General features: G+C 57.6%; 1 protein-coding gene across 5 annotated transcripts; it reads right to left on the bottom strand.

Moving 5' to 3' along the window:
• Positions 1-5996: 5996 nt before the first annotated feature.
• Positions 5997-22499, bottom strand: FHOD1 (formin homology 2 domain containing 1). 5 transcript variants are annotated; one of them, XM_039721081.1, is made up of 24 exons: positions 22117-22499; positions 15925-16026; positions 15730-15794; positions 14328-14395; positions 14131-14236; positions 13694-13788; positions 13170-13281; positions 12984-13078; positions 12752-12895; positions 12419-12633; positions 12158-12268; positions 11837-11860; positions 11099-11152; positions 10520-10686; positions 9382-10271; positions 8980-9132; positions 8656-8838; positions 8284-8403; positions 7970-8131; positions 7680-7870; positions 7416-7608; positions 7183-7336; positions 6921-7097; positions 5997-6417 (listed from the first exon to the last, which is right to left on the bottom strand). In XM_039721081.1, the coding sequence occupies exons 1-24, from the start codon at positions 22482-22484 to the stop codon at positions 6335-6337; spliced, it is 4032 nt and encodes a 1343-aa protein (XP_039577015.1). In that variant the 5' UTR covers positions 22485-22499; the 3' UTR covers positions 5997-6334. The 5 variants fall into 5 exon arrangements, with proteins under 5 accessions (XP_039577015.1, XP_039577017.1, XP_039577016.1 ...); XM_039721083.1 differs by having other exon boundaries at positions 15920-16026; positions 22117-22355; XM_039721082.1 differs by lacking the exons at positions 11099-11152; positions 11837-11860.
• Between the last annotated feature and the right edge of the window lie 645 nt (positions 22500-23144).

The raw sequence follows: 23144 nt of genomic DNA, 5'->3' as shown, positions 1-23144 counted from the left end.
AGTCCTCTCCTTCCCAGGTTAATTACACAGGGTAATTGCTGCCGCTGGGCTCGCTTTATTAAGCACCTGCTTTAATATTTCACCAAGTCTCCGTACTCGGTGATCCTTCGTGCGTCCCTGCCGTGGGCCTGGCTCTCGGCGCTCTCTGGGCTCTCATGTGCCATCATCAGCACTGCTCTCCCTCCCTGGCAGAGCCAGGCCCTGCAGCTGTGCTGCCGTCAGCACTGGGTGCCCCACCAGCCCCCCAAGCCCTGTTGTGGTGGCAGCACGTGTCAGGGATGCCCGTGCCATCCTTGTTGGGAACAGCCTCCCTGGTACTGGCAGAAAACCACAACTCATCAGTGGGGATGGCAACAGCTGCAGAAGTACAGCGTCGAACAGGCTGGGGTGGTTTGGCTGGGGTGTGGTGGTGTCACCCAGATCAGTTTGAAGTGCTCAAGGGAATGTTGGGAAGCCGGCAAGGTGGAGGAGGGATGATCCCAACACCATGGCCGCGGGCTCTCCCACAGGAATCTGCTCACTCGCAGCCCTGGGCTACTGAACATGGTGAAAGCAATAGAGGTGGCCACAAAGCAGAGCCTCGGGGAACTTGGGCTCTGAAGAGGACCCAGTTAAACCTCACCACACATCACTTCACCAAGGCTTGAAAAATCCTGTTGGAGAAAGGTTGTTTTCCATGAGACACCATCCCTCACTGTGCTGGCCAAGCTGGAAGTGCTGGGACATGCAAGGGAATGGGGTCAGGGATATGGTGCTTTGCAGGGACACACAGAATGTAGTCTGTACCCATGTCAGTGTTTCACAGAGGGTAGAGGTGGCCATTCCCAAATTGCAACATGAATTTCCACAACCCCTTGAGAGATGGGTTGGATGTCCATCCATCCATCCATCCATCCATCCATCCATCCATCCATCCATCCATCCATCCATCCATCCATCCATCCCTTCCTTCCAGATGTCCTCACACATGGAGTCGGGATGCCCTTCTTGTGGGACACCCCAATGTGGGTTTTATACGGCTGTGGTGTTCTTTGTCACACCGCTCAGGGCTTTCTGTGGGTTTTCTCACCACAGGTCCCATGTGGTGGGGCTGAACCAGCAGCACCATTTACTGTCTCTGGCCTCTCCCCAGCTTTCCCCCAAAAGGCTGGTGTGCAGTCAGGGTGACTGGTGGCTCTTCCCTTGAAGACAGTGCCTGGCCTTGTTCATCTGCCCATTGCCCAACCCCGAGGGTGCCTCCCAGCAGTGCTGTGCTGTTGGGAAACGCCGGTGATAGCCCCATTACCTTTTGACCTACTTGAGCTCTTCCGTACCCGTTCTGCTAATTACAGCTCACCTTTCACAGGGGAAGCAGGGCTGGTTCAACCACAGCCACCTCCCACACCTTTCCTGGGGCTGCTCAAGCAGGTCCCTGGGAGGGAGGACACACACACCACATCTTCCTAGTGCTCCCCTTGCCCTAGGCTGTTCCTCTAGCTCCTGGAGCCTCCCATGACTAACAGGTTTTGAGATAATTGTTCCACTCCCTAATCTGATCTGCAGAAGATTCATGACATTGTTTTCAAAGTGCCATAAGCCATTTCCAGGGTCTGTAAGCCCATGAGGGTTGTGATTCATCCGCATGCTGCTGCCACAGGTACTTAATCTTCTTCAAAACAGCAAGTCCTTCTTCCAGGGCTATTATCTCCTCAGGAAACGCCACCCAGGCAAGCGTCTAACAGGACACTTTTGCCTGTTCAGTGCTGATGGATATTTGTGCCAGCTCTTGCTTCCTCACAAATGCCATGAGGTTCAGTCCTTCCCCGGGAGCAGCTGTCTCAGGAGAGGGTACCATGGGGCTGAAGCCTCCTTCAATGTCACTTGAGGGCTGGGTACCCCCCAAGGACTGTCAAACCCACAGGAAAGGGGATGCTGCACTAAAGCACAGAGGGCTCCTTGTCTCCCACACAATGTCCTCAAAGTGCCCTTGAATGGACAGGGGTTCATCCTTCATGGTGAAGATGTGAGACACTGGAGCCCACTGGCATCTGGGGCTGGAGACAGTTCAGGGGTGACAAAGGCTGTTGCACCACCCGGAATGAATTCTCATTTTGCCCCAAAGCATCTTGCAAAGGACAGTGATTAATTACTCCTGGCACCAAATATTTGTGTCCTACTACTGAACTTTGTGCAGTTGTCTTGGTTCTGGTTGAACTTTTCTACTGTAGTGGGAACTCTGTTATTGTGGCATTCTTTTCTGGGGAGCACAGATCCACGGGTGGCTGTGATTCAGCTAAGACAGGTTCACCTCCAGGAAACCTTTCTTGCACCCAGCATCCCTGTGATCCTTTCCCAAACTTAAGGCAAGGGAAACTGAGTCTAAAAATGCCCAGCCTGGAGGCACTTCTCATGGCACAGCCAACCTCAGCCACAGCCTCCATGGAGCCACCTTAGCTCTCTGTTCTGGGATCTTCTTCCTCTTCTTCCCCAGCAGTTTCCATTCTTTGTTTCCAGCTTAATTGACAAAGGACTTTTTTTGATCTTTCCTTATATTTTGAAGCTGTAAATCACAGGTGACCATTGGTGCTCATTGTCTGCTGCATCTGGTGCCTTGTTGATGGAATCAGCCTGAGACCCAGGCTTTGATCCTCCATCTCTAGGGGGTTTCCACACACCTCAGCTGGATGGTGGGCACAGCTCAAACCTTTCCCCATCAGCTGGGCAGGACCTCCTTGCTCCTGGGTTGCTGTGGCTGGAGCAGCTCCTTTGCAGAGCACCAGGGCTGCTCCCCAGGACGGCCTTGCTGGAGCATCCAGCCAAGCGCTGACCCTGGATCTGGCTCTTTCCAGACCCCCTTGTCTTCGGAACATTCCTGCCTCTGACTTGTTTTTTCAGGTTGCACATGATCCCCAGGTATTTACAAAACACAGCTCCATTTCCAGACACATTCATGGCTTTGGGAGGTTTCACCTTCTGCCCTGGCCAGGACCTTGTGTCACTGTGCCTGCACAGCCTTTGGCAGCCAGGCTTTCTGCACCACGGTTCCCCAAACCAGAGATGATTTTGGGCCGCAGGGACCTTACTCCTTCAGTGTGGCTATGAAAAAATGATACCCCAAAGTGATTCCATCTCCACTAATACTTGGTGTTCTCCTGGGTCATGTGTGGTACCATGCCAGGCTTGCTTTGCCAGCCCGACATCAACCTCCCATCTCCCATCTCTGCCCATCACAGAGTCTGTATCTCAACAGTGGAGTGATGGGGACAGGGGAAATGTGTCTCCCCCTTGGTCACAATGCCAGGGGAAGATGACTGGGCCATGCTCCAGGTGACATTCTGCTCCCTCTGCTCCTAGGAAAGGTGGCAGTAGGTCACAGCAGCTGTGACCTGGTTCCCATTCCACGCCTCCATCCTGCTGGGGAAGGTGGTTGCAGAATGGAGCATGTTGTCAGCCTGAAGTTGCTTAAGAGGGTTGAGGCCAGGAAGTAGAGTAGGTGTCCTCCAGCTGAGGCAGGAGGAGGAATTTTGGGGGAGGGGAGGAGGGTAGATGGTCATAATTCTGGAAGGTAACCAGAGTGCACCAGTATTTACAAGAAGTGTTCAAGATGGCTCTGACCTGGGGAGAGAAAAGAGATTGTGCTGTCACTGATGGGAATTGTGCTTCCCACACAAGGTGGTGGGGCTTTGTGGCAACCACGAGGCCAGGACCACGGGCAATCCCCCACCCTGAGCTTGGGGGTGGCACTGGGGACATGCCCGTGTAGCATGAAGCTGGAGCTGACCTCAAAGTGTGGCAGCAAACAGGGTTCTGTGCTGGGACAATCCCATGGAAAAGATGGAATAGAGAAGGCAGGGAATATCTACCACAGTAAGGGTGGAAGATACAGAATAGCAAAATCGCAACAAAAAGCGGAGCCAGGCTCATTCCTGCTGTCCCCTGCTCCTCCCCGGTGCCTGGAACGGGGCCAGGGCAGGGTGAGGGCCAGGGACGAGCCGTGGAGACACAGCTGATCAGAGGGGACAGGAGCCTGTCCCCGCCGGCCAGACAAACAGCCAGGACCAAGGACGCGGCTGTCATTCAGCAGGAGACATGAAAGAGGCAGCCGTGTCTCGGGTGGGGGGAGCAGGGTGCAGCCCCGCCGGCTGCCACGCAGGGGACAACAACGAAATGATGGCCAGGGAGAGTCGGTGAAGAACGGCGGGACACGGGGCGTCCTTTCGGGACGGGAAGCGTCCTCTGGGGTGGCCTCGCCGTGCGTGTGGCCACCGTGCCCCCTCGTGGCAGCACGACACAGCTCGTGGCAGGAGCCACGCAGGGACGGAGGCAGGGATGGAGATGGAGGAAGGAATGGAGGTGCTGGGTGCCATGGGGGGCCCTGGCAGGGTCACTTCATCCCACCTCGAGAAGTCCACTGGGGATGCAGCACCCCAACCCCATCTCTGTTGATGCTGCCTGAGGACACACTTGTCCCAGGTCACCACCAAGCCTCGTCTGACTGCCCCAAACCTCCCTCAGCTTGGAAAGATGCCTCCAGCACCCCCTCTCCTTCTCAGGGGTCACCCCTGCTGGTCAGATTTTTGGCATAAACCACTTGTGCTGTGGCCAAGCCAAGCACTTCAGGCGCCGCTCAAGGGCAGCGTGTGTCCAGGGTCAGGCTGGGAATCCTGGAAATAACACCAAGGCTGAAAAAAAAAAAAGGGTGGAAAAACCCAAACACGTTCCCCTGCACCCTGCCTCAGTTTTCCCCAGCAAGCCCTCAGGAGTAACAATTGTGGGGCTGTCACATGTGCAATGTCATTTTAGGTACCTGGAGTAGGTGCAGGGGGTCAAGAAGATGCTTCCTCAGCCCCTTCTCCTTCCTCCTGTGCTCATTGTTGTCTATCATAACCTCTTTGTCCTCTCTTTGCAGCCCCAAGTCATGCACCCAGAAGGCAGGAAAGCCAGACCGTATCTTGAGGCACTCCTGGGACACCTGCAGCTCTCAGTGTGGCATCTTGCTGCTTTCAAGGCCACTCAGGAAAACCTCAGACACTGCAAACCAGGGCAGGCTGGCATGTCCAACCTCGTGGGAGAGGAACAACCCTGGGCAGAGATAGCCAGGAGGAAAAAGCTGCCGTGCCTGGTGGAGTTTTTCTTCATTCCTTGAAAGCCACAGAGACCTGCTGTGCGGGATTCAGGGCTGGAGGCAGCGCCAGGGCAGCGCCGAGGTGGAGCTGTCGTGATGGATGACATGACACCATTCCCAAATGCCTCTACCACAGGTGAGAGTGCCCAAAGCACTGGCAGAGGGGGATGCTGAGAAGTGGTACCCACTGTGAGGAGCATCACACCCAGTGTGGGGTTTAATCCATGTCTGGCATGGCATGAGCCACAGTGGGACAGGAGGTGGCAGGAACATCTCCCAACTGCCATGGGGACAGGCAGATGCTGTCCTTGGTGCATTTACAGGAACAGGTAGCAGCCTGTTGCCAAGCACAGGTATTTCTGAGGCTTGCAGCTGGAGGACACATGGCTACTGTGCCCTGGACCTGCTCCTAGAGGGGAACAACCACCCTGCCTCTGACCCAGGTCTGGGTCTGGCTAAAGCCCCCAGGAGAGGTTTGTAAAGGAGAGGTAAAGTGTGAGACAATTTTACTGTGCTGTGGCCTTGTGCTCGAGCCACTGCTCCTGTCCTTGAGCGTGCAGCCTTGAGCCTGGCAGCAGTCCTTGCTCCTGCTGGAAAAGTCCCCCAGCTGTCCCAGTACAGAGGGGATCATGCTGTCCCCAGAGGGACAATGGTGCCTACAAGCTGCAGGGCTGGCTAGTGCTTGCCCCAGGCAGCAGGGTTGGGGTTGCACGAGAAGGGATACACAGAGGAGATCATGCTGTCTCCAGAGGGACAGTGGTGCCTACAAGCCACAGGGCTGGCTGAGTGCTTGCCCCAGGCAGCAGGGTTGGGGTTGCACGAGAAGGGATACTGGCTTGGGCAGGGAGGGAGTATCACATCATTCTGGCCTCTCAGGTACAGGAACAAGAGATGCTGGCAGCATATCAGAACATTTTATTGCCACAGTGGGGGTGGTCCAGACCCAGTTCCCAGAGGGGGTCTGAGTCCAGCCCCTTGACCCTTCTAATACTGTTGAGAAGATGAACCTCGAGCCTCCAAGCACAAGTGCTGAGCATCCTCCATCCCAGCTGCCATGGAGCAGCTCTGGGGCATCACTCCCATGCTGCTGCCTGCACCTCTGGGAGCTGGAGGCCAGCAGGGAAAAGTGAGGCGAGGCCAAAGGTGCAGAGCGTGCCTTTCCTGGGACCGCAGGGGCTGCCACCACGTCCTGCCCTGGGGCTGCTGGCAGTGGGGAGCAGCAAGAGCCCCTCAGACGTCCATGCCAGGCGCCCGGCCCAGGCCCAGCGCCTGCACCAGGTCGTCGCTGAGCCCGCTCTTCAGCGTCCGCCGCACTGCGGGAAGAGAGAGAGAGAGCGTGGCACTGCCAGCACAAGCAGCACTGGGTGCCAGTCCCCACGCACTGGGGCCTGCTCAGGCAGGGTAATGGGGTGCGTGGCATGGACTGGTCTCAGGGTACATCCTGTCTGGTGGGGTCAGCATGGCAGGTCGTGGGTGGCCCATGGGGAAGGAGCCAGACAGGGCACGTGATACAGGACACAAAGGACAAGGGATAGGGACAGAGCACAGAGACATGGAGATGGAACAGAAGATAGTGACAGGGACAGAGATGAGAGGGAATATGGGGATTGGGCAGAGCCTGGGAAGAGATTGGACAGGGCATGGCAACAGAGACAAAGAGATAGGAATGGGTGAGGGGACAAGGATACAGAGCTGGGAAAAAGCATCCGAGCAGGGACACAGATATGGGAAAGGGACGTGGAGATGGGACAGAGTACAGGGACAGAGTGTGGAACAGAGATGGAACAGGGCATAAGGACACAGGGATGGCACTTACAGGACTTCCTGTTGCCACGGGACCTCCTGCGCTCCTTATTGGGGCAGGGCCTGGGGTTGGCATTGTGTGTCACCGACTTCACCAGCTGGTCCATGATTTCATCTGAAGCATCATCAGGCGAACTGGGAACATCTTCCTGGGCTGGAGAGCCCTGGGTCGGTGTGCCATGCCCTGTTCCTGCATGGGGACAGTGAGGATGCTGGCACCAGCTGTTCCCAGCCAGCTGGGCATGTCTTGAATTCCTTTACTATCCTGCTCCTACCCTGGCTGGCCCGGCTGCGGCGGGCAGGGATATCTGTGGGGGAGGTCAGCACAATCTTCATGCTCTCGTGACCCGCTTCCATCTGCTCCTTGGGGCTGCTGGACACCACGGCAGGCGGCAGAACTGTCTCGGCAATGCCGGAGAATTTCTCAGTCTGCAATGGGAGGAGAGGCTGGTGTCGGGGACGTGGGGAGCATCACCTCCTGGTGGTGCCCAGCCCAGCGTGCCCGCACCTCGGTGATGAGCCGCCCCCGGGTCTTGCTGCGCTCGCGGTGCGCGGCGCGTTTCTTCTGCTGCTGCAGGACGCGCTCCCAGCAGGTGCGGTACTCCAGGGCGAACTCCCGCAGCAGTTTGCAGATGGACGTCACCTTCACGTCCCGCGCCGCGCCCGCTGGGTACCCCAGGTACAGCAGGAAGGAGTGAAACCTACAGGAGCATCAGTCACGGAGGGCCACCAACAGGACTGCAAGGTTCCTGCTGTGTCCCCAGCCACCAACCTGTTGAGGACACGCCTGTGCACCACCTTCAGGACAATGATGCGCTGGGTGCTGTCCTTGAGGAACTCTGTCAGCTTGGTCTTCAGCACTGGCTTGGTCTCATGCTTGGCAATCACCTTCAGGTTGTGCCAGGAGGCCCTGCACCTCCGCTCCAGCTGCACCAGGCTGTTGGCCAACTCTTCAAAGTCAATCTGGAAGAGTGAGGTGTCAGTCCTTGCCATGCTGGTGTGGCTGGGCAGCCACAGGACCCACACCCTTCCCCTGCCCAGGTGTCACCTGCCTTGCCTCACCTTGGCAGAGCGGGTGATGGACGCAATTTCTGAGTAGAGGTCAGTGGTTTCTGGGAACTTCTCTACCACCATCTGGCAGAGATGGTAGAGCAGGGACTGCCGGTGCACTGTGTCCTTCACTTCCGAAACCTTCTCCAGGTAGCCGAGCTCAAAGCCTCTGCTCTGAAACCCAATGGACTCAGCAGGGACTCTCATCCCTACTCCAGCAGACCTCCAGTCTGCAGACCCACTGGGTCCCCACCAGCACCTCCCAGCTCCCCACAGACCCTTCTGGGTGCCCACACACCATGGCTGGTCCTCACCCTGCTCCTCACCTGGGATCCATTCAAGAAGTTGCCCGTGGCCAGCAGCGTGGCCAAGATGCACTTGAATGTGTGATTTCTGGCCAGCTGCTCCATGCCTACCTTCAGATCAAAGAGCGGCTCTGCGATCTCCTGGGTGAGGGGAGAAGCAGGTGAGATCCCTTGGCCACTCTCTCCCTTGGGAGCTTCAGCATTCACCCATGAGAACAACCACCTCCTGATCAACCAAAGCCCATGCTTGCCTTGGGGATCTGCAGCCCATCCCCACCTCCCATGTTTGGATATGACTGGTCCTCACCAGAAACATGCTTGGCTCGGTGCTTAGCACTGCTGGGGTGTCAGCAGTGGGAGGGCAGAGGGGAGATGGGGTACATGGCCCTGTACCTGCTCCAGGCTCTCATAGTCCAGCTTGAAGGCCCAGAGCTGAAGCCTGGCCGTGAGGTCACTGATGGAAGACAGGGACAGCAGGAACTGCTCTGCAGAGCCCAAAGGCACATCAGGATTGGCCAACTGGGCCTCCTGGATCTTTTGTTTTTCCTCCTCAGTTGGGACCATGGTTAGGATTTTCTGGAGCAGGGAAAGAGGGATATGTCAGACTCCATACGAAGGATGTGTCAGCCCAGGCATCGTGGCATGGATGTCTCCTAGCCTGGAAAAATGACCTGTTGAGGACCTCAGAGGAGCTGAGCCTGCTTCTCTTGTGCTCACCTCAATCCCTTCCTTACTGACTGCAAATTCATCAAAGTTGAGCACAGCTGTCTTGATTATATGGACAGGTGGCAGCACAGTGAGGCCAATGTTGATGGCGTTGCTCCTCTTGGGGTCCAACACCACCACCACCTTCTTCCCATCAATGGCTTTCTGCAAAGAGGACAGGATGGATGGGGACAGCCAGGCAAAGGGCTCACCTTCATGAACTTATGAACACGGGGAACCAAACACAGACCAGGCAGTGAGCCAAACCAAATCTGTGCACTGCCCATAATCATCCCCACTGAGCCTCCAGGCTTCTGGTGCCCATCCTTGACATAGGGTAGGGGCAACAGGGTCCCCACAGGAACCCACAGCCTTCCTCCCACCCCTCAATTCCCAATGGGTGCCCACTGATACCTTTGACGTTGGCGCTTCCTTTGACCGTGACTCAAAGAGATGCTCCAGTTTTGCAGTATTGATCTCGACATTCTGCAGGGATGCCCAAAGTGTCCCCTGGCCGAACCTGCCAGGCCCCACGGTGCCATCCAGCTGCTTCAGCTCCTTCCAGAAGAGCTTCACTGTCCTCTTCTTCTTGGCCTGGGAGGGGCCGTCTGTTGTTGAGGGACCTGGCAGCCCTGGTGGGGGTGGGCAACCAGGGATTGCAGGAGGTGGAGGAGGTGGTGGTGGGCAACCAGGGAGGGCAGGAGGTGGAGGAGGTGGTGGTGGGCAACCAGGGAAGGCAGGAGGTGGAGGAGGTGGTGGTGGGCAGCCAGGGAGGGCAGGAGGTGGAGGGGGAGCCATGAATGTTCCAGCACTCATTGCTTCAATGCCAGGAAAAGACCCGTTGGTCATTGGCCCTGTGTCCAGGATGTCAAAATCTTCTTCTTCCCCCAAATCAGTAAAGTCCATATCCTTGATCTTCAGCTGCACGGGGATGGTCTCCAGGCGCTCCCATGTCAGCTCTGTGTCCTTTTTGATGGGCATCATCCCGGTGTTCTCCAGCTTCTGTGTGTGGGTCTCATCATCTATGCTGGACATGGCACGGACCAGCTTGGCATGGGCACTGGCTACTGGCCCATCTGGAGCCCTGCCACGGAGCCGGGTGCTCTCCTGCTCCTGGCTGCTACTTCCCTTGGTGTCTGTCTCTGCCTCACCCTGGATCCTGGGGGATAAAGGTATTTCATGGAACACCTTCTCCCTCCCCGACTCCGAGGAGCCCTTGGCATAGAGCATGTCCAGCATAAACTTGGTGTCAGAGGAGATGGTGCTGCAGGAGTCAGTGATGTCAGATCGAGCCAAACGAGACCCTGCAGGGAGAGAGGGAGAAGCTGGGACAATCTTGGAGGGGGCAGGTGATGCTGGGCTCAACGTAGAGCTGGAGCCCTGCTCTGCAGTGGGGTGTGCTCAGATGCCAGCATTTTGAGCAAGGAGGTACCACCAGCTCCTCGAGGCTCTGTGTGTCACAGATGCAGGCATGGGATGGTGACCAAGGGGCCACTAGTCCCCACCCCAGGGACCCAGATGAGCTGGGAACACACACCCTGGCAGCACCTACTTATGCTGGATGGCTCCATCCCGGAATCAGAGGTGCCGTGGTCTCTTTCCCATGCAAGAGCAGTAGGATGCTCCAGTGTAGTGTCGCTGAGGACATCAAGCCGTCCCTTGGCCATGGAAGAGATCTTCTCCTTCTGGGCTGCAGCCAGGTTCTCCAAAAAGCGAGCTCTGCAAGACGGGGTGGATGTTGGCCAAAAGCAAATCATGGATGGGGACAATAGGGACAACCAGCAAACCACGCCATGCCACACTGCACAGCCAGTCCCACAGCACAGAAACCCCCTGCACTGGCCACACCACATCAGGGACACCAAGGATTCAACGTCCTCTGAGCCCTGCAGAGAGGTGATGGCCCCACGGCTGTGCCAACAGGGTGCTGCTGTCACCAGCTGGTCCTAACAGACCTGGTGCTCACTGCAACACTCATCCAAAAGCTGCAAAACCCAGGAAGGCACCAAGGCAGAGACTTGAGGGCATGCTCCTGCTCCTCATGCCCTGTGTGGCTAGAGCCCAGATATCTCCAGCCAGGTACCAGTCCAAGGAAGTGCATGCCTGGAGACACACGCATGCCTCTACTTACTCAAACTTCTTCAAAATAGGCTTGTCCCCATGCAAGGAGGGGGCATCCTCCCGCCTGAGGGAAAACAGGGGTTAGCCCCCACTGCCAGCAGTCCCCTGGGACTCATGCATCCTTCACACACCCACCTGGCAGCCCTCCAGCATGGAACCCTTGCCCCATGGCCCCAGGGTTCACAGGGGGCCAGGAGAGCCCTGGCAAGTCCCTTCTGGCCCAGGCACCAGGTGGCATCAGGTGCTGGAGAGATGGGACATTGTCCATCACCTGGAGCAGGCTGTGCCACCCCCAGCAAGGACACCTCACCCCAAAGCAGGGATCACAGGGTGCCACATCCTGTGGGGTGATGGGGGAGTGGGTTGGGGTCCCAAGGTAGGACTTGAAGGGGAGAGGCAAGTGATGGGGGCAGCAAGGTGAGTGCAAGTGACTGCTCCCCCAGAGCATCATAGGATAGGGCAAGGGAGAATTAATAGGCCATTAAGCTGAAAGAGATTAGGTTTAAATTGGATGTTAGGAAGAAATTCTTCACTGTGAGGGTGGTGAGACACTGGCATGGGTTGCCCAGAGAAGCTGTGGATGCCCCATCCCTGTAAGACCAGGCTGGATGCTTAGAGCAACCTGGTCATGTGGAAAGATTGGAACTAGATGATTTTTAAGATCCCTTTCAACCCAAACTATTGCAGGATCCTATGATTCTATGATCATGCTGGCAGGGAGCACACACATGCAGAGCCAGGCACTTACCAGACAGGGGCAGTTTGGTGCAGCCTGCAAAAGGAAAGACAGAAAGAGTGGGCAGAGGAGAGGACAAGCGCGGGCAGAGAGGAGAATGAGGAGGAGCTGGAGCAGAGCTGTGTATGCCCAAAGGATGCCTTGGAGCCCCTGGCTGGACCCTTTGATACCTGCTGCCCCCTCATACATTCCTCCAGCTCCAGTGCCCTCCCAGACTGTTTCCTCAAGGGGAAAGGCAGAGTGTGCCCTGGGACGGACACACCTCGTGCTCCTGGGAGCCCACCCTGCTGCCCTGGGGGACTTCAATGCCCCCAGCCCCTCCTGGCTCCTTACTTGTAGACGCTGCGCTCTCCTGGGCCCGGGGGCTGCTCCTTCTCAGCCGGGGGGGAGGCCAGGGCCAGCCGCACGCTGGACGTGCTGTTGTAGATGCTGGTGGGACAGGGTCTGGAAGAGAGACAGAGACTGAGAGCAGGTCCCACAGGACTGCTCTCCAGCCTGGCACCAGCAAAGGATCCAAGTGCTGCTTCTGCAGCATCTCGGTGTCTTCACCATACCAGGAACATCCCACCACAGACCACCTCCAGCTGCACTCACTCTGCTGGGCTGCTTGGTGCAGGGACAGGCAGGATATCCTCAGCTGGGGGCTCCTTTGGAGTGCCAGGAGACCCCAGCAGTGGCTGGGCATCGGCACTGGGATCCTGGGAGCCACCCTGGGATCGCCACCCACGTCGGCCCTCTTCTGTCCTCCTCCGCTCTTTGCGTCCCCCTGAGGGCGGCTCTTCCGCATCATCCTCCAGCTTGAGAGCACTCTGTGGAGGGAGCAGGGGCATGGCACCGGGCACAGCAGCATCCCTGCCACCCCACGCACTCACCCTCCCTGCTGGAGGCAGGTGGCACATGGCCAGATCCTGCTGGAGCCCTGCTCACCTCGTAGAGTGTGAACTGCTGCTTCAAGTCGAGGTCGGTGCCCTTGCTGCCCAGGTACTGCTGCACCACCTGCTCCATGCCCTGCTGCTCCAGGCAGTCGGTCACGTCGTAGAAGGTGTCCTGGTCTGGGAGGGCTGCCAGCGTCTGGGCAGAACCAGAGGGATGCTGCTGGCACTGGGGTGCCCCACACTGAGCCCCAGCAGTGTGGCACCACGGGGACACCCCCACAGACCTTGTTGATCAGTGTCATGGTGAACACCAGCAGCTCCGTGTCAGCCCCGTTGCGCTGCTCCAGGATGGCCATTAAGTTGGACCACGGACAGGCACCTGGGAAAAGAGGCATGAACAGGTGACATGCAGGCTGGGAGGGACACTGTGCCCCAGCAGGGACCTGGCAGGAGGCTGGAGCTGCACTCACCTCTCGCCTGGTCCACGGCATTGACGGCGCGGATGAGCAGCAAGGCGTTGGGCTCCGTGTACTCCACAAACACCAGGAGCAGCTTCAGTGCCGTCTTCACCACCAGGCGAAACTGGGACAAGGGATGGCAGCTGGGACAGCAGCAGTGACAGGGGCCTGCCAGCGTGCTGCTGGGGCACTGTGGGGTGGCTGTGCCCATGCCCCAGGACTGGGAGCTTTGCTGTGGGGCCAGGGACCTGCAGCTGGGAGGCCGATGGCCAAGAGGCACTGGGAAGGGACCTGGAGCAGGAGTGCCTTACTCAAGCTCTGTGCCTGGGAATGTGGTCACATGAGGTTAGGGAGGTCTGGGTGACTTCCAGAAGGCTGGGAGCAGGACCCAACACAAGCTAAGGTACCAGGGTACCAAGCCCAGAGGCAGAGAGTGAAGTACATCCTCTGAGGGACAGTTCAAGGCGACAGCCACAAACAGGGAAGGAGATGCAGTGGAGGGCACAGGCAGCCCCTCAAGAGCAACAGGCACTCACTGGGCTTCCTGACAGCGTGTACAGCCACTGGACAGTCTCGTTGTGGTTGATGACACCTTGCATTCCATCCACGAAGAGCATGATCTGGCTCAAGGCTGCAAGGCAGAGAGTGGGCAGGCTGATGGTGCAGCAGGCAGGGGTTGGGAATTACCATCCCTGCACAACATCACTGCAGGAAGAACAATGTCTGGCTGCTGGGAAGGCAGAGTAGCCCTGGCAGACTTTCTGGCTCGCCTCCCCTGAGTGCCTGCCTTCCTCCCTGGGGACAAGCATAGAATCCTAGAATGCTTTGGGTTGGAAAGGACCTTAAACACCTTCCATTAGACCAGGTTGCATAAAAGACCCATTCAATCTGGCCTTGAACACTTCCAGGGATGGGGCATCCACAGCTTCTTTAGGCAGCCTGCTCCAGAGGTGCCCTGTACCCAAATACCAACCCCGGAGGATGTAATTCTGGTAGTTCTGGTCAGCCTCTGTCCCCACTTTGATCAGGCACGTCAACCCCTCCAGGTTCACGAACTCTGGCACCAGGTCCTTGTCCTCCTGTGGGGAGAAGGCCAAGTGTTACCACAGGGTGGGGTGGGCAGCCAGCCCTGGGGGAGCCCCTGTCCCCACCACACCAGCACCACCTCACCTGGAAGAGCTGCTTCAGGGAGAAGAGGGACCTCCGCAGCTCGGGCCCCTGCGAGTTGTACAGCTTCTCTGGGAGGAAAGGAGAGATGTGGTGTGAGTGGCTCACTGCTAACTGGGGCTCCCAAATGCTCCCAGCTTCCTGGGAAAGCCCCTCACCCTGACTTATCCTGATCCTGATCTCTGTGCCATCACCCTGGCATTGCCCTGGCTGTGGGACACACTGGCTGGAAGCAGCTGCTGTACCACAACTACATATTTCAGCCCTCCCACTTTCCTATTTCCTTTTTTTTTTGCCCTCTTTTTCTGACCAGCAATGACACAAATATCCCCTCTGGTTTCCTGTGCAGAACCTAAACAGGAACACAGGCAAGAGGTTGAGCTACTTTTAGCCATCCCTCCCTGGGCACAGCCATGCCATGGTTCCAGAGTTCCCAGCAGCCCCAGAGCATGGGAAAAAAACACAGCATGGGGATAGGAAGGCCAGTAGTGTGACACAGGTTGCTCAGGGACAGGACTGTCACTGGGCTGGAGATTATGTACTTATGGTGTTGGTGCCTCCAGGCAGGAGCCAGCGTGGAGCAGCCAGGGCATTGGGAAGCTGGAAGGCCCCACCAAGACACCAAAGCCATTGGGAGCCAGCACTTCCCACATGCAAAAACTGAGTTAGCCACATATCCCAACTTATTTGGGTCAGGCTTAGAGCTGCAACAAGCCAAAAACAAGATGTCCAAGTAGTCCTCCAGACAAGCCCTGTAAAACACAGTGTCCCAACAGCCTCCTCCACTTGCTTATCAGCTTGTCAGAGAGCTGAGAGGGAAGACAGAGCTGCTGGGAGGAAAAGCAGAAGAGCTCAGGGTTCAGATAGAGCCTGGGAACTGCTGGCAAAGAGCATGACCATGACCCTGACCCTGGGCTTCCTGCCCCATCCTGCAAGGTTCAGCTGCAGCCCTGCACAGTCAGCTCATGCCCATCTGGCATCACTCTGCTCAGTGCTTATTTTCCCCCTGCCAAAGACAAAAAAAGGCTCAAGACTCCTGAATATTTTGTAGGACCTCAGAGCAGGCTGCCTGAACCATGGCAGCACTTTCTGCTGCGCAAGAGCCCTTTGTTTATGTCTTCACAGCTATATTTAGAGCTTGCCTGAATGACCCAGAATAACTGCAGTGGGTGGTGGGCTCCCAGCCCAAGAGGAAAAAGTCCTGATTTCTGAGGATGGAGGGGATTAACCCAGCGGGTACCCCACGAGGACCACGTCCCCTGACCTCTGGGAGGGGTTACGGGGTGGAAGCAGCCCTCTCCATCACAAAATCCCTGGCCAAAACTCACTGCAGAGGCCAGGCCTCCCCCACGCAGGGCAGTGGAGCTGCTGGAGCAGGCTGGAGCAGGGAGCAGCCCCCACTCACCGATGATGGCGTGGACTCGGACGGAGAGCTGCGTGCGCAGGATCAGGGTCGGCCGCCTCCCCTTCCTGAGGTGGGGAAAATGTGCTGTGAGTGCCTGCAGTGGGATCACCTCTGGCTCCCTGCCCATGGTGTACACACACATGTGCAGTCCCTGTGTCCCCACAGGGCTCAGGTGCCCCATGTGCCCTACCTGACCTCCTCATAGAAACCCTCCAGGTCATCCTTCTGTTCCAGCAGGGATAAGTCAAGGTCCAGGTAGTGTCCAGAGGGTGAGACCTGCAGCGTGCAGTCCTCCAGCTGGGGATGCAGACAGCAAGGCTGAGTGCCCACGCCCACCACAGCCCTAAGGGTTCCCAGAGCATTCCCAGGTCACCCTCCCACCCACACCAAACTCAGCTGGCAAACACATCCTGGAGTGGGGTGGCACGTCCCACCTGTCCCAGTCACTGGCTCTGCAGGGAGATGCCCCAGCACCTTCTGCCTCAGCCTGGTGCTGATTATGGAGAAACATGGAGCCCCAGGCTGGAAAAGGCTGAGTGAGGGCGGTCCTGCCAACACTGAGCTCCTTGGCAATCCCTGGGTGGGAACCATGGCAAGAGGCTGATTGGCTCCCTGGGGCTCCCCTTACTCAGCAGGGACTCTGGGGCAGGATCTGTCTCCTCCCTGGGCTGGCAAATTGCCCCCGCCTGCAGGGACTGGGTCTGAGGGAGCTGTCAGGCACCCAGCCCAGCCAGGGACCCCCCAAAGCAGTGCAAATCCCTGGGATGTGCCCTGGCTGACACACCCTCTGACTCAGCCCAGAGCCACGTGGGATCTTCCATCAGAATTTGGATAAGCACAGCCCTGAGACAAGGCTGGGGCAAGGGGCACCTTCCCAGAAAGTCCATGCACAGCACCCATGGTGCACAGCCAGTGGACATGGACCCACAAAGCCCTTAAGGTACCCTAGAGCCAGCAGCACCCCACAGCACCTCAGCAGGTCTGGGACACGGCAATTCACCCTCGAGGCACGAGCAGAAGCAGAGGGAGGGCAGTGCCAGCACCCTGCCTCCCCTGCACATCTGGATCTGTTCCTAAAGCACTTGCAATTCCCCTGCCCCACCCTCTCCCTGCTCAACCCATCTAGGAGGAGCAGTCTGCACGGCAGGAACTGAGGACTGGGGACAAAACCCCATTATTAAAGCTGCTCATGGTGCAAAGAGGAGCAAGCAGCAATAGGGGAGAGAAGTGGTTTTAGATCAGCCGTCTAAAACCCCACCTCAACTTCAGCACAACATTGCAAAACCTCCAAGCACAGTCGTGTGGCTGAAGAGCTCAAATGGGAACAGTCACAGCTTCTTTGCCTTTCCCATCAATGCCTTTCCCCGCTGGGCTCTGGAAATCCCACAGCAGCACTGGGTATGGCTCCTGCATCTCACTGGGACTCCTTTCCATGACATTCCCACCTCCTTGCATCCCAGCATTGTGCATGAGCTCACACATATGAATTCTCTGCGAGTGTGACATTAATACCAGAGGGTAAAGTCAAATGACACATGCACTGAAGTATAACATGGGCAATTTGGCAGGGCACTGTTGTTGGGTTGGACGTTGACGTGTCCTGCTCCACCTCCTGTGGTCGCTGGCCATGCCAGCAGCCATGGCAATGTGCAGCAAACACAGGCTGCTGGCACTGGGCAGGTACTGCTGGCTGCCAGCTCTTCCTTCACAGCGTGAGTCCCTAACACTGACCCCACACAGGGTTTGCTCACTGGGAATGCTTCAATTCCTCCACTGGGGCAGGCTGTCCTGCATCCCTGCATCGACCTGAACATCCCTGCATCCGCCCAGCCAATTCCTGCATACTCTTGGGCATTCTCCCAGACATCTCTGTATCCTCCTGGCCACCCCTGCATCCCCACTGGCACCTCTGCCAGCCTCCTGGGCATCCCCTCAGGCATCCCTGCATGCACCCAGGCACTCTAAGTCAGCAAAGAGCAAATCACCCCAGTCCAAAAGCCTTGCCTTCTCTGGGCTGCCACAGCCCCAGCAAGCCAGAGTGAGCATCCCCAGCTCCTCTGGGGCTGGTGACATGTCCCAGCTGGCAGGGGGAGGCCAAGCCCCTGGGACCTGACCCCGCGTGTTTCCCATGTGAGCTTGGCAATGTTTCCCACTAGGGATGCTCCAAGCACTGGGCTCTGGCTTGGCTGTGGCCTCCCTGGGGATGGAAAGAGGCTATCCCAGATTCCTGTGGCCCTGCGAAAAATCCTGGGAAGCACTTCCACACCAGGGAGCAGCAACTGCCCCAGGGCCAGGGTTATTCAGACAAGGGGTTTACACCCTGTAGGATCAATCTGGGATCTGTGTCATGGTGCTTGGGGCAGCAAGTTGGGGTCAACAGGTTACTGACAGCTTCATCTGTCTCCTGCCTGGTAAACCATTACAAAATGAGCCAGACTTTGAGGGCAGTGGGGACTTGAGGGCAAAGCAGAGCTGGGAGAGGAGAGTGTCCCACGCTCACACATGCAGCCCGTGGCTCCTGGGAGTCCCAGCCACCCTGCAGCAGGACGGATGTCCTTCAGCCACTCTCGGGGAGGTTCTTGCTGAGGACATGATGCTGGTGCCAGCCCTGATGTGGAACAAGGATCCATGACCTGGAAATCCAGCCACCCTGCAGCAGGATGGATGTCCTTCAGCCATTCACGGGGAGGTTCTGGGGTCTTGTTGAGGACATGATGCTGGTGCCAGCCCTGATGTGGAACAAGGATCCATGACCTGGAAAAAGTTTCTGTCTGTGTTGAATGCCCCATCCCTGGAAGTGTTCAAGGCCAGTTTGGATGGGACTTGGAACAAGAGGTCTAATGGAAGGTGTTCCTGCCTATGGCAGTGGGGTGGAACAAGATGATCCCTTTAAGGTCCCTTCAACTCCAAACCATTCCAGGATTCAATGGGGGTGTGATGGAAACCTCCTCACCTCCAGTATGGAGACATCGTCCATGCACAGATGAGCTCACACCACCCACCACAGCACCACATTTTCCTGCTCACCCCTATCACAGCATCCCCACACACTCCAAGACCAGACAGTGAATATCCTTTTTATCTGCAGGAAAGGAAACACTTTTACCCCCTTTCTAACACTTTCTTTTTGCAGTAACCACAATTTCTCAACATTGCTACAGCTTTTCTAGAAAGGCTGTGGGAAAATTACAGGAAAAATATATTATTTAAATATAGTAGGCAGCAGTTAAACACAAGGCACCGACAGGTCAGAAAGCATTGGTATCACCAGCTGCTGCTCTTCCTCCTAAAATACACAGGGGCTGATGGTTTATAGAGTTCCACCAGCCACAGGATCCACCCCAACCCCAACGCCAGCCAAGCACATTCACCACAATTTAGTTGCAGGGTTAAGAGAGGTGTCACCCAGGTGCTTGTCCACTCCTGCATGATGGATGGCAGCAAGTGGATGAGAACACTGGCACTGCCCTATCATGGGGACAGGAAATAATACCCAAGCCAGGAGGGATCTCTGGAGGTCACCCAGAGTCGGCCCAGAAGTGCAAACTTGCTTTCCTCTGGAAGCTCCTCCAGCTGGGCTCATTGCTCATTAACAGATCTCTTATTTCTCATCAACAGACCTGAGCCAGTGGGAGGAGCCCAGTCCAGGCAGCAGTTGGTGTCCTGGAAAAGCCATGGCACGAATGCCTGGCTGCAGCTCCCTTCCAGGGATCCATGCAAGGATGGTGCTGGGAGCTGGGGAGTGCTGGGGGCCGCTGATGACCCCTCCTCACTGCTTTTGTGCCATCCAGGGGTGAAGTGGGGCAAAGACCCTCACCAAAGCCCTCCTCAATCCTGTTAGGAAACAGAGGGCAACAGGGCCGTGGGATGGGGATTGCTCACTTCACACACAGAGATTGCCCCACCAGCACGTCTGTTGAGTGCAAGAGCTCTCAGCAAGTTTATGGCACTGAGGCCAGCGAACTGTTTGCTCTTCCCAGATTTCCGGGGGAGGGGGGAGGAAGGAGAATGCAAAGCTCTAGCCTGATGGGTTTTGCAATTGTTTGGAAAAATCCCCAGATTCAGAGGTGAGATAGTGCTCAAGGGAGCCGCAGGGGCATTTGGGGACTTAAAGGACAGCCAAAAAAACCTGCCCTGTCAAAACCTGCCTGCAGAGGTTCAGAGAAGGCCACGCCCTGCCCAAGCATCACCCAAGGGTACTAGAAAAATGCTGGAAAGCTGTGAAGATAGTATCAGCCTGGAGGCAAACAATGCAGCAGCAGCAAACAAAGCAGGAAGGTATTTCCAAGCACAAACACACTTCCCGGACAGCATGAAAAAGTCATCAGTGACAGGTCGTGTTCAGGGAGAGGAAGAACCAAGGGTGTCATGGGGCAGTACAGGCTATTCAAGGCAGTGATGCTTGCACCAGAAACCTCTTGCTCATCATCTCTAAGCTGTTCTCAGCACAGGGAGCTGCTTGGCTGGGTAGGGCTCAGCTGCTGTCCCATGGCAGCTCATCCCCTGAGTGCCTGCGGCTCAATCTTCCTCCAGCGATGAGGGTACCCCAGCCCAGCTCCCTCCTTGCTGCTGCATCCTCTTCCCGAGCTCTGCAGGTCCAGGCATGCTGCCCAGCAGGGCAAACCTGGCACCAGGCATTCCCAGTTGAGTTTTTTTACAGTCAGTTCTTTGGGAAAAATCTGACTGTTCATTTACTAATTTTAGGGCGGTGACTAATGGAGCTGAGTGCTACCTGGCACAAGAGGCACCAGGGGAGGCTTTGGCTGGTCATGCCAGGGGAACGACATCTGCATGGTGCAAGGGTGCCAGCTCTGAATTTCGACTGAGCTGGGTGGCCTGGGACACTGACCTCACTCCACAGGCTGCAAATCCCAGTGTGGGAGGCTCCCAGTGGACACATTTGCTCATGCAAACCCCAGCCAGCACCCCAGCTTGTCAGGTGGGACATTCTGCAGCCCTTGCTGCCTCAGAGAGTGCTGTGTGGTAAAGGCAGCATGGTTTATAACCTATATAATCCAGAAATCTGGTTTATAAACCCAGAACAGGATCCTTGAAGTGATCTCATCAAGGGTCATGGGATGATACAGGGAAACTACAGGAAACAAAATATCCAGAGCTTGGATTAGGTAGAGAACAGAGCCTGAAATCCCAGGATCAGCACACTTTTGCTGGGCACAGGACCTCCTTGCAAGGCTCCCTCCCTCGGGAACGCAGTGTCCAGTCTCCCTCCCCCTCCCACTGCCCCGTGCCTCCATGGCAGCGCTCCGGGCTGGCGATCCCGTTACAGCCAGCTCCTGCCCAGGGAGCACAGCACACGCCTGAAATTTGAGTTTGCTCCATTCGTCATGTCTCCAGGCTGTTTGTTCCCAAACAAACTCCCTTTAGTCACCGCCTAAAAATCCCATGACGGCGACGACGCTGCTTCTTTGCTCCAAGAAAAATGAAAAGGGGAATAACAGGAGGGGTTTTTTGGGTGCAGGCAAAGGTCTCAAAGTGATCCCCTCTCCCCTGGAAGACCAGCCAGCTCAGTGTCGGGCACATCGAGCTGAATTTCCCCCTCCTGCTGCTCCATCTCTCCGCTCCGGCTCTGAGCGGAGCTCCCCCAGCGAGCCGGGGCTCCTGCCTCCCTGCCCTGCACTCCTGTAGAGCTGCAAGACGGGGATGCTCAGCTATTGACAAGCTCTGCTGGGTCCCGCGTTCCTGAGGAAGACAACAAGCCTGTCCCCGTCCTCAGAAGGATGCTCCGAGAGCATCACGCCCACAGGAGATACGCAGGGAGGGTGCCCTGTCTCCCCTGTCTCCTCCACTTCCCAGCCCGAGCCACACTTGAGGACACACAAACAAGACACGGTGCCTCGCTTCACATTCGGCCTCCTGCCTTCCTCCCAGCTGAAGGAAATTGCTCAGCATGCATTTCCGTACAGCTCTCCGGTGACAAAGCTGCCGCCGGGCCGGTGACATGAGGGGCTGGTGGCTCTCCGTCCCCACCATCACCTCCCCAAGCTCCCGGTGCCGCGGCAGGGCGGCACACCGAAGGGTCCCAGGCGGGGCCGGTGTGCCCCGCTCGGGGCTGCCGGCGTGGGAGTGCGAGGCCGCTGGGGAGCACGCTGCCCACCTCAGCCCCGACCACGCGGGGACAGACGCCTGCCCTCATCCTGCTTCCCCCTCCAGGGCTCCTGCTCTGAGCACATCCTCTTCCTCCCGCCGACTCATTCGGGGCGGCCGAGGCTGGCATCTCCCGCAGGGGCTCACAAATCCCGCCGTGACTCACACCGGCAGCGCTGCCGGGGACAGCCCGTCCGACCCCTCGCCCCCCGGTCCCCTCTAGCCAGCCATGCCCAGCCCGTCCCTGCACGGTGCTTTCCCCGCTGTCCCGTCCCTGCTCACCGGCAGCGGGGCCCCGACCAGGCGGTGCAGCGCGGGCAGCTGCGCGCCCAGCGCCAGCGCCTCCTCCACGGCGTAAACCGGGGCTCGCCGGGGCTCCGGGAAGCTGCCGAAGGCGAAGGGATCCCCGTCCTCCAGGTACTGCACCCGGCATGGCACCGTCGCCTCCGCCGCCTCCACCACCGCCATGGCCCCGCCGCCGCCGCGGCCCCGTGCGACACCGCGCCCGGGGCGGGCACGGCTCGGCTCGGCCCGGCCCCTCCGCCCTCCCTGTCCCGGGAGAGGCAGCGCCGGGCTCGGGGCTCGGCGCGCCCTCCCGCGGGCGCATCCAGGATGGATGTTCTGGGGGCTCCGCTGGAATGCTCTGCCATCAGGGGTGCTCCGGGATGGATGCTCCGGGTTCTGGGGGCTGCGCTGGAATGCTCTGCCATCAGGGGTGCTCCGGGATGGATGCTCCAGGCTCTGGGGGGCTCCATCCGGTATGGAGGATCTCCAGACCCCAGGCTGCTCTGGCGTCAGGGCCTGTGGGGCACCACTGGGATGCTCCAGGACGCTCCAGGCCCCCTGAGGTTCCAGGATGCTCCACGGGACCAGGTGGGTCGGCTCACCCCAGGTGAACTGGAGCACGGATGGGCAGCGGGGCTCAATCTCCCCATCCTGGGCAGGGGGGAAGCAGCTCAGGTTGAGCTTCCTGGATCCAGGGGTGTTGTGATGCCACACTAGAATTGGGGCATACTGAGTTTAAACTGCAAAGCAAAGCTTGTGTAAAAGCCATTTTTACTTTCTTTTTGACAGATTACCTGGACAATGACAATGATCAGATGTGGTGGAGTGGTGGGCAGGGAGCTTTCCCCTTGCTCCTGCCTCCAGCCTGCGTTCCCCAGCCTCTGGCTTCTGCTGGCAAACATTTGTAGCACATTTGTAGCCAGGCAGAGAGATGAGAAAAGGTGATGCCATCGAGGGAAGTGTCCTGTGGCCCATTCCTACCTGGCCAGAGGGCTCAGGCTGGCACTCAGCACCTGAGAGTGCCC

This window comes from Passer montanus, unplaced genomic scaffold (assembly GCF_014805655.1).
Source record: "Passer montanus isolate IOZ18808 unplaced genomic scaffold, ASM1480565v1 scaffold45, whole genome shotgun sequence".
Lineage (NCBI taxonomy): Eukaryota > Metazoa > Chordata > Aves > Passeriformes > Passeridae > Passer > Passer montanus.
The sequence above is the reverse complement of the archived record's forward strand: the minus strand, read 5'-3'. Positions and strand labels throughout refer to the sequence as shown.